Source organism: Anas acuta, chromosome 1 (genome assembly GCF_963932015.1).
Source record: "Anas acuta chromosome 1, bAnaAcu1.1, whole genome shotgun sequence".
NCBI classification, from domain to species: Eukaryota; Metazoa; Chordata; class Aves; order Anseriformes; family Anatidae; genus Anas; species Anas acuta.
In genome coordinates this window covers 118,063,917-118,074,723 of record NC_088979.1, presented here as the reverse complement: position 1 = coordinate 118,074,723, position 10,807 = coordinate 118,063,917, and the positions used below count along the sequence as shown (strand labels likewise).

General features: G+C 46.9%; 1 protein-coding gene and 1 long non-coding RNA gene across 4 annotated transcripts; one reads left to right on the top strand and one right to left on the bottom strand.

Annotated features, from left to right (window-relative positions):
• Positions 1-953: 953 nt before the first annotated feature.
• On the top strand, positions 954-7,648 carry LOC137863728 (uncharacterized). Its single transcript, XR_011101081.1, has 3 exons — positions 954-3,675; positions 3,804-3,925; positions 4,652-7,648. It is a non-coding gene; the product is annotated as an uncharacterized lncRNA (long non-coding RNA).
• On the bottom strand, positions 7,209-10,296 carry LOC137863715 (apovitellenin-1). 3 transcript variants are annotated; one of them, XM_068697102.1, is made up of 4 exons: positions 10,229-10,296; positions 8,739-8,840; positions 8,239-8,398; positions 7,209-7,657 (listed from the first exon to the last, which is right to left on the bottom strand). In XM_068697102.1, exons 2-4 carry the CDS (start codon positions 8,797-8,799, stop codon positions 7,558-7,560), a joined length of 321 nt encoding a protein of 106 aa, XP_068553203.1. In that variant the 5' UTR covers positions 8,800-8,840; positions 10,229-10,296; the 3' UTR covers positions 7,209-7,557. The 3 variants fall into 3 exon arrangements, with proteins under 3 accessions (XP_068553203.1, XP_068553207.1, XP_068553216.1); XM_068697106.1 differs by having other exon boundaries at positions 8,739-8,837; positions 10,229-10,272; XM_068697115.1 differs by lacking the exon at positions 10,229-10,296 and adding an exon at positions 9,981-10,002.
• Between the last annotated feature and the right edge of the window lie 511 nt (positions 10,297-10,807).

The following is a 10,807-nucleotide window of genomic DNA, read 5'->3' as shown; positions in this document are numbered from 1 at the left end:
TTAAACTAGAACAGCAACAGCAAGCAGCTGTCGATTTGTCTCATGCTGAACCCGGCCTTTATGTAGCAGTGCCTGCATTTTTACGAGGCCAGAAAATAAAGCAGGGCCTCCTGCCCCACGGTGGGTAGGGTGTATTTGGTGTGCGAGACACACGTGGTGCCACGGTAAGAAGCCGTAGTGTTGGTGTCTGCCAAGAGCTGTTGATGGCTGCTGGTTGCAGTCTTGGAGAACGGCTCCTGTTGGCAGGCAGGACAGAGACAGGCAGCCTTCCTTTTATTTTAAGAAAGTCACCATGTTTTCTGACTCATGTTTTAATGCCAGTGTCATTACCAGTGCAGCACAGCTGGAGGAGACCTCAGGCAATTGTCTAGATCACCAGCAAATACACGTCGACTGTTCTTGACACGTATCTGACAAAAAAAAAAAAACACATACTGGTAGCAATTCACTTCTCCTCAGAACTCAATCAATGCGTTGAAAATCATGAAATTCCACGCAGATCTGTTTAGAAAGTCCTTTTCCTTGCTCTTGAACTTGCTGGTTTATCCTCAAACCACACGTGCTTTCTTTGCAAACAGGAATGGAAAGAAACCTCCGATTAAAAAGAAAGTTGATGGGCTGTGAGGCCGTGCCCAGCCACCAGCACCAGCAAAGCGCCAGCTCGCTGGGTTGTGCCAGCCAGCTCTGTCACTTGCTGGGTCATGGCAGTGACACCACAAACATCCGCACCCTGTGGCAGCAAGTGCTTGCGGAGCAGGGAAGTACTTCTAAACCAAAAAAGGGTAGTTTTAAAATAAAGAAGGGCAGGGTTAGATTAGACTGTAGAAATAAATTATTTCCTGTGACGGCAGTGAGGCCCTGGCACAGGCTGCCCAGAGAAGCTGTGGGTGCCCCATCCCTGGAGGTGCTCAAGGCCAGGCTGGATGGGGCTTTGGGCAGCCTGGGCTGGTGGGAGGTGTCCCTGCCCATGGCAGGGGGGTTGGAATTAGATGCTCTTTAAGGTCCCTTCCAACCCAAACCCTTCATACTCAGGATTTTGATGCCACGTCTGGTCATGGCATGAGTTAGCAGTGCCTGTACTGCCTTGCCAACTCTCCATGGGGCTGGCAGCAAGTGAGCCACCCAAAAAACTTGCAGCACTGCCTGGTACTCTTCTATCTTGCCTTTCACCACAAGCATTTTTCTCCAGGTTGAGCGAAGGCAATTGCCTCCAGCCTATTTCCAGCACCGCATGTGGGCTGGCAAAAGCTACAGACACCCGCTGAGGCGACGCGATGCAGACGGGTTTTTTTTCCTCCCTCCGTCTGTCACCCAGTGCACCCTCGGCAATAACGCGTGATGAAGCAAAAGGAGCTCACCATTCAAGTGGAAAAAAATTAAACCGAACCGCTCGTAAGAAGTCGCTGAGGAGGAGGAGGACAGAGTTTACATGGGTAAAAGTTGCTTTTACAGACACGGAAGCTGAAAGTTGGTATTTGCTGCCCTATTTGCAGTGCTAGCCTCTTCTGAGCAGATTCAGATCAGCCCCATCACTAGGGTCAAGGCAAGAAAATGTACTTTCATGTGACACATTTTTAAAAGAAATCATTTGGAATCATTTCAGCACTATTTTGGATGAAGAACTGATTCTCAATAAATATTATAGTATTAAATGTCGTGTGAGCATTGGTTTTACACAATAGATCTTTGTTTATCTGAGGTATCAAACTGTTATTTGGTAGAATGGTTAACTAAAAATAAAACTCGCATTCTCTCCCACAGGTGGTATCTACCAGAGTTGTTACATATGAAATGTAACTAATTTCAAGTCAACTTTGTTAGAAATCTACAAGCTTCTTTTAAATCTAAAACCACTGCAAGCTTTTACCTGCTAAACGACTCAATGAGTTGCTTAAATAGCTAAAACAGCAGCACCTGCACATAACTCCAGCAGTTTTTGACACCCAAACAGGAGAAACACAAGAGCCTTCACACTTTTGCACTGAGCAGAGCAGCTCAGAAGCTCTAAACGGGAAACCTGAAAATGCTGAATTAGCTCACAGCAACAATGGCAGCGTCACCTCCCCTCCTCCCCCCAAAAAAGACAGTATGACACTAAGAATACCAGTGCGACATCTAACTATTAACAAGACTAGGCCTTTCTATTTTTTGTTTGTTTGTTTGTTTGTTTGTTTTATTTGCAAAAGAAGAGCCCAGCGTTTTACTGACCACAACAGAAAGCGGCCGGGTCCTGCAGATGCCGCCGCCGCCTTCGCGGCACCACGTGCGCCATTTTGTGGACCCCGGCGCGATGTCCCTGGCATAGGCCAGGGACACGGGAACCTCTGGAGGGAAGGGAGCAGCCAGGACCAAAATAAAAACCATAAAAATAAAAGCCAGGACTAAAATAAAGCTGTTTGCAAAGGATGAGTTGCGTGTTTTCTCTTTAGAGTCCCCTGCAGGCCCTGACCCGAGCAGCCTCCAACGCAGTGTCTGAAGCAGGTTTGCTGGGGGTGCTGCTGCAGACCTGGTGCAAGTGGCTGTGGAAATGGCAGAGCTGTGCTCTTCGCTGACACACGCCTCAGCTACGCCTGTGCGTATTTATTCTGCTGGCACAGTCAGCGCCACTCGGGGCTATAGGGCACATCTCTGCAACGCCATTTTCAGAGACATGGCCTCCCACGAGGCATGATGAGGTACCTGATGCGATGGCCTGTGCTGACACCGCAGTGTTCATGGCATGTTACAAAGCCAGTTTTATCTCAGCTACTCTCAGGGCATCCTTGTGGGTCCCTGCCACCTCGATATCCTACAGCTCTAGGGCGGTTAGCTCACACCTGCAGCCCCTGAAGCTGTGCTTGTTTAGGTCTGGAATAGCGAAAACGGAAATGCTTCTCGAAGCATTTTTCTTTGCGGAGTCGCCTCGCCCTGTGTCCTCCCCAAAACCCAAAGCAGACACAGCGGGATGCAGCACTATGGGGCCGGCCGGGCTCCCCGCTCACCCCACAGCGCCGTCACACCCAACCGAAAGCAGCCCCCGCCTCGCAGCGCAACCCCAAAAACCCAACTTCGGCGTGGAAACAACCCCAGGGGGTCCTCCCCACCCAGCCTGGCCATAAAGCAGGAGGGAGATTGGGGCAGAACCGCTCCTTCCTCCTCCTCCTCGTGCTCTGACCCCGCTCTCCCCATGCCCGCTCCCCCCTCGAGGCCAGCATGGCGCAGGGCGCTGCTCGCCTCAGCCCTACCTGAGCGCCGCGGCCGCTCCGCCGCATCGGGACCCGAGTGTGGCGGATCCGGGACCGACACCGGGACCGGGACCGGGTTTGGGGCCGGGTTTGGGGCCGGGGGAGGCGGCCTCGCGTGCGAAGGGAGCTCGGCAGCGGTGCTGCTTTGAGTCAGGGCCGGCCGCGGCGGCGGGGGAGAGCGGGCTGCGGCTGAAAGAGAGAGCGGCGCTGAGTGATCTCCGGCCGGCGCCTGGCACGCAAGGGCTTGGCGGCTCCCCCCCCCCCCACATATACACACACACACACCGTGCCCACCGAGCCCTGAGGGGAGAAAGGTGGCAAAAAGGGGCGTCGGAGGGGGTAAATTTGGTGTTTCGGCTTGCTGCTCCCCAAGGGCTGCCGCTGGTTGTCAGCCCTCCCCCGCGCAGCAGTGCTCGTCGGCAGCAAGGTGTGATTTTGCCATGTCCTGCAGGTAAAGGGAGCTGGGGTACATAAAAAAGCAAAAAGTTCCGTGCCATCAGCAGGCTGAGCAACAGAAAACAGCATAAACCACTCAGCAATGTAGGTATTTACCAAGAAAGGGTGTTTTTTTTTTTGCAGAGATCAGGAACACCCGAGGTGTTATTCATCCCTCTCAGAAACGACAGCAAACGGACAGCTCTGAAGGTTTCGTCTCAATGGATTCAGTTGAACCAGTTATACCACAAGCCTTCCCAAAGCTGGTAAGTGAATGATGATTACTCACAAAGAAAGTTTCTGTAGCGTGAATATCAACCCAAGCAAACACTTTCCTCACAAAGTCTCTCCAAGAAAGTCAGGGCACTCAGTGAACTTTCAGAGGCATCGCCTGGGAAGCGTTTTCCACCTCTATTTTACAAAGAAATTACAGGCAGATTAAGATCAAGCTGTTTATTCCCCCTGAGCAGATGTGAAATAATTTGAGAGTAAAATATAAGACCCCTTCACTACCAGTCCCATCAGTTTGCCCCAGGATCCCTGTTGGGATAAAATGCTTTTATTTTTATTTTATTTTTTCTACCTAGTCCCAGCCTGAATGCTGTGCCAGATCTCAGCTGCTAGTTTCTGCTTTTAAAGAACTTGCCAAAAGATTAAAAAATCCTTTAAAAAAGATAAAAGATTGAATAAAAGGGTCACAAGTGTCAGTGGCAGGTTTTTTATTTCGTAGATTGTCCTACTTTGTAGATTATGCAGCAGATTAGCCACCCGAGAAGTTTTCTGTTTACTTCTTATAAAGGACACAAGTGCTCAGATAACTCAGTGATTGTGAGATTCGGGAGAATCAGAGATCTCCGTGCTGATTCAGTTTTGCCCGTATACCAAAACTGATCAGATATCAAATGTGGCTGGCTAAGATTTTCTGGAAGTTACACTGCAGAGGAATGAACAGGTTACATGTGTGTTTAACAAAATATAAAAACTTCTTTCAGTTTTAGCATGGAATTCACAGCAAGTGCTGCTCTGCTCCAGCTATGCCACAATTCAGAAGAGAAGTGACACCGGCTTGCATCGACAAAGCAATACAACCAGCTCAAAACACAAGGTGAATTCCCCTCTACTTTCCAAACTTTTCCTTACCAATTTTTTTTTAGCAGCACATACAAAGAGAAGTCAGAAGCATCAGTTTCCAGGACACATAACTCTAAGGACATATTGATAAGACCCATGACTTTCATTCTTTTAAGAAGGAAATACACGTGGAGTGCCCAGGCAGTGAGAACAAGCCGTGTCCTGAGAAGTTGCAGGATGGTGAATGCAGGAGTGGATTTAAGCTACAGAGCTTTGCCTGCAAGGGTTACATTTGGGAAGAAAGAGAGAGGCTGAGCAGACATGCAAAACAAGCAGGTAGAAAATTATTTCTGTAGCAGAAAGGACTGAAGTTTCTTTTTTTTTTTCTTTTTTTTTTTTTTTCATGTGGTCAATATGCTTATCAGCACAAACTGCGATTTTCTAAGCCTTTTTCTCAGTACTGGTGCATTACTGTAATTCATATATGCATGTGGCACATTCATGCGTGACCAGGGAAGCGGAACTTGTCTAAGCAAAACTGGCAGCCATAAAGAAATCTGCAAAATAGGTCTGCAAAAGTGGTGAAGTAGCTGAAGGTGAAAGAGCTTGCTGCTCTGCATAGGGACTGATTTCACTCCAGCTGTGCATGATGCCACATACCTGCTGAGACACAGAAAATATGAAAAGAGATTTGTTATTCAAGACAACTGGTTAAGTGCAAATTAACATCAATAGCTGATCCAACTAATAATTAAGAAACAAACAACCCCTAAAACGTAGGAATACCATTTGCCCAAAAGACCACTGTGCTGTATTATTTGCAGCCTGCCAAATAGCTCCAACAGCACAACAGCTAGAGCATGTTTGGGTTTGTGCTGAAGCAAACTCCTCTTGTAGGGGAGACCTTAGAAGAGGAAGTTGAGGGTGGGACAACAGGAAACTTTGGAGAATCAGGTACTGCTGCCAATAAGTCTTTCTGACCCATAAGAAAGAAAGTGGACAGGTACATTTTCAGGATCCAGTGCTCCGTGCCAAAGAAAGCCTTCCTGCTCAATTAGGACTTTCTTTCCCCCATCATAAGGCTGCCCAAGCAATACAGGTACTGAAGCTTGACAATGGCAAAGCCTGGTCTCTCGACAAGGTCAAATGCTGTTGTAAATTGTGGACTGCAGGGTAAAATCCAAGGCTAGAACTGTGCTTGTAGAGACAGGGCAGCTCTTCCACCAACACTAGTGGGAGGTTGGAGCAGAGATACAGGATGAAATATAGCTGTTGTCTGTTATTTAGCCTTTTGTCGGCTATGTGAATTCATTTCTACAGTCAGACTCAACTAGGGGAAGGGATAGTCTTGAGATTGCTGTTCTGTCTTCCTTCAGTGTCTATTGCTTCTCCCTCCTCTCTGTCACTTACTTCACCCCTTGCTCTCTTCCATATGTCCATGACAGCTGAACACTAATGTCTCCCAATTCCTCCTTGGGCTTTCCTCCTTTTCCTGCTTCCTTTACTTATTGCTGATTACCAGATAACCTAGAAATATTGTCAGGGAGCAGCAGGTGCTGGGCTGCTCCAAGAGGGAGGACAAGCCAAGAGCCAGCAGGGACCGCAGTATGGGCAGTGACACTCCCGTAACTCTGACCCCAGCGAGTGGAAACCAAACAGAGATGTGCCCTAAAGGACAGCAGTGCTGCTTTGCAGTTTTTAGGCAAGTCTCCTTTTGTCAGCCGTAGAAATGCTCTCCCTTCTGAGCAGTAGCCCTGCACATGTGCCCGTGACTGCTAGATCTCGTGACTAGCAGTGTCTTGTTTTAGCTTCTGCTGCGGTCTCCCGCTGTGATTTCAGACATCGCCTACTTGTTTCTCCTTCCTTGATGACCAGGTAGGTGGATTTCTTTACTTAACGTGGGTATCTGAGATAAGGCACTGTTACACAGGGCTGGCAAGGACCTTCTAGGTCTTCAAAAACAGCTCTGGGCATAGGCGCCCATCTCATAAACTGATCACTCTCCATCCTGAACCTACTGAGGGATTTTCCCCTCCTTTCTCCTTTGGAAAGGCTCCCTCCCTGCTTGGATGATGAATCGTGCTTTCAGAGTCCTACTCAAACTGAGGCACAGTTTGGTTTACTGCACTTGTTTTCCCAAGTGATTTGAAATCACTTCAGACACTTGATGCAGGTGCACCTGCTTGCTTCTTATCTAACCAAGGAGCCCAATCAGTAGGACTCAGCACTCCCTTGTCTGTCTTGATGTGAGGTTATGATTGCCATGCTGTGGCTACCCGAAAAGATGTAGTTATCCCATCCTGTCCTGTTCCCCCACCCACCAAGAGGAGCCTGAGCTTAGTTAAATGTGCCTGTACTGTCAGGGTTTGTTACTACAGCCTGCAACAACTTATTGCGAATCGCAGCTATGTTCTCAGCACAATGGGGTGCCAAGGTGAATGTGATTTAATAACAATCAATACAAGTAGGAAACCTAAGGAAGTGTAACAACAAGAATTTTTTTATTAGGTCAATAGCCAAGTCATTCAGGAGGAATTAATTTTCAAGATTTGGCTACAGAAGAGCTCTGCAATCTCATTGCCTTCCCCATGCCCAGCAGCTTTATTTTTATTATTATTATTACTTTTTTTTTTCGGGGGAGACTTCAGCAGGTTTCTTCCATCCTTGGGTCTTTGACGCTGGGTTCCCTCTAGTGGCATTAACAGGAGCATCGATTCTGTGTTATTGACTGATCTGGGTCCGTAGAAGGGGCAGGGGGAAGAGGACACTGCAGGATGCTACCAACTTACATCAGGAAACACTGACTTGTCTTCTTCTGATCTTCTGATTAGTAGCCTAGCACTTTTGTGTACCACAGGTTCTTTATTTTTTCCATCAGCTGTTCAGCCAGTAAACTGAGTTTGGTCGTTTCTCTGATGAGGAAGGTCCTGCAGGAGACAACGGCGTATGTGGTAAGATATACACATATGTGAGTAAGGGCAGTCTGCCTCTGCAGTAGTTATCAAACTACCCTTCTTTCACACTGCCTTTTTCATTGAGAGTGCAATGCTCCTCAGCACTCCTAGAGGGGTTTGCCTCATAAGATAGAAACAGGCAGTCTGTATTTCCTGTGACTTAGATGAAACTGTATCTCCTGGGTCATCTTGCTTTTCCTTTCAGGAGGAAATTCTTTCCCCTTCTTTGAGGAATATGTATTTACAGGTAGAGCCGACTTTGTGAACTGAGTGCCACCAGTGTTTGCTGGCACCTTCAGTACTCAGCCCTTCCCAGACAGCACCACTCTGTGCTATCCCCATGAGTATTGTATTCAATATGCATCCCTGGGAAGAGGTTGCACTGTGATACAAAGCCATATCAACCTCGCTTTTCATTATAGTCACATCAGGCTTTGGTTGATTCATTGCCCCTTGGGTCTCCTTCTCCTTCTAGTGCATTAATCTGTTCTTTCTCCCACTCCTTCTCCCTTTCCACCCACGGCTATTGCAATGCTAGCGCAGATTCTCCATACCTGGTCCCAACAACTACTGGAGTCTGGGCAGCATCCGCCAAGAACTGACCAACTCTAGGGGACATCTTGTTCACAGTTTCGTAGATGTAAGCTGCAATTGCATCGGGGATGACCAACCAGTCACGACGGTCTCTCTCAAAGATGGACTTTGAGTGCACTTCTGCAAAGGAGGAGGCAAAAAACATGAGGTTTCTCCAGTCCCTCTGATGTCTTCCCCCACACACAATGGGAAGAGACATGAAACTCTCAGGTTCACAGCCTCCCCCAGAATTTGATTTGCTCTAGCAGCATCCAGCAGCACCTCATTGCTAATTTGGGGGCACCTGAGTCATAGACTTTACGTGCTAGAATATTTATACCAGGGATAGATGGTTTGTACACCAAGCTCCTCCTGTCTGGTTTCACTTAGCTAGCACCATAAATTCATGGTTTTACCTTATGGATGGAACAGACTTCTCTAAGGCAAGTTAAAACACGTCACGAAAGCTTTTCAGACTTACCGGGAACGGTGGTGCTGAGGAGCAGGATCAGAGCTATCACCAATGCCCTGTATTGCACCATGGTTTGCGGTCCCAGTTCAGCCCCGCACACCTGGAGACCTGCTGGAATCACAGCACAATGCTTTGTTTGTTTTCAGAGAAATAAAACACATCCGTTAAACACCACATTTGTGCAACAAACCTAATGAATAAATGAAAAAGAAAGTAGGAATGATCATTTGGTGCATTTCTTTTGAAGGAGCGAGGAAAAGATTGTACAAAGAAAAGTATTCTTTTATTTGTATAATAGCACATATCCACAACGAATGATAACTTTCAGAGTTCCAAGGAATCTGTGACAGTTACAATCACTTTTTAATTATAAATATATATATATAATAATAATAATTATTATTATTATTTTTTAATAAGAGAACTAAAATTCCTTGTTTCAGTATTTGAGCAAACAAAACTGGCAGCGATCAGAATAGACTTCTTCTACACATAGGTACAACTGCAAAAAGTCTATTAAGGGAATTTTGGTTTGATCTTTTGCAAATGGCTCTAAGGAATCTTGTGTTAGTCAGTGCTTCATATAAAATGATATGAATGAGCCAACGATCGGAGTATTTTGTCTTGAGCTAGAAAAGACTCAGCCAGGTTCTTCTCTTTTCCACGCTGTGATTGGTGAATCAGCTGGCAACCCAGGCAGAACACATTTTTTGAAGGGACTAAGTACAAACTTCAGCCTCATCCAACATCTTTTTGTCTATTAAAAAAGGCAGAGGAACTCTTGAAAAGTTGGTACTTAGTACATCGAAAGGATTACATTGCATCTAAACAAGATTTTCAAACACAGTGTTCTTAGAAAGGTTTTTAGAAGTTAAAACTGATTACAGCCTGACTTACAGCATGACATGTCAGAACAACATGAAGTAAACATTGCAGTAGTAAGACCTGCAATGTCAAAAAGAAGGCTGCAAGCCTATTCCTTATGAATACTTCGCTAAATCCTGTTCCAGATAGCGGCACTAGTCAGCGCTCCCTCTTACTCCACAGTAAGACAGTTTGTTCCCATTTTGTTCTCCTTCTAAGCACAGATTACCTCAAAAAGTTACAACTCCATCTTCACTAGACATTTGCCAACTGGCAGCAGTTCCTCCATTAGCACCCTCCCTTGATTGTTAATCCTAGAGACAGATTCTCCCTCTGTATACAAAAGTTATACATTTTCTTCCCAGGAGCCTAAAGAGGGGATCTTACCTGCTTTAAAGCCTGTAGACCCTGTGTTGAGAGCAGCTGTGAAAAAAGTTAGACATCTTCCAACACAAACTGTAATCCCTACCATGGGCTCAGCCCTCCTATGAGCATCCTATGGAGCATCCATCACTCAGCTTCAGTCCAGGTTGCTCAAGCACTCCCACCCTCTTCCCCCTCCACTCGCTTCTCTACACCCTACATACACCAGTCACAAAGTCCATGCCACCCAGAACAGGCAGTGCAGCTCTTACCTGTCCTGCTTTCTCTCTCTCAGGCCGAAGCTGAGGTAGATGCTCATCTGAGACACCGGCATTTATGCAGAGCTAATATAGAGATAGCAAGGGGTCAAAGGTCCTGCTTTGTTTCCCCATTTGCTCTTTTGCTGTTTTTGGGATTTGGTAACGGAGGGTCAGTCTGACCTGAGCCTAGGAGACGTGGAAGGCAGCTCCTGGGTCACTGAGTCCCCTGCTTTTCAGGCAACCATGTCATGGAGGCCCCTTTCATAAGCTGACCAAATTCCACAATAACAGGAGCTGGAGCTGGGCTGAATTTTGCTCCCGCTGCTCCTGTGGGAAGGCCTATGCCATAACCTCACTGCACTGACAGATGCAAATTATTTGTGGCTATTACGCTCATCCATATTTCACCCTCTGTTTCCAACACATCCATTAACCAACTGAGGAATGCAGGTGAGCACACATCCATGCAGCACTCTCGCAGTTCTTCTGTCCCTATGTCCCTATATCCAAACATTTTTGCACAGGCTGACGAGATGGGCATGCACCTGAGCCAGCTGTCAAAACATGGACTGGGGAAATATAATTCCTCCC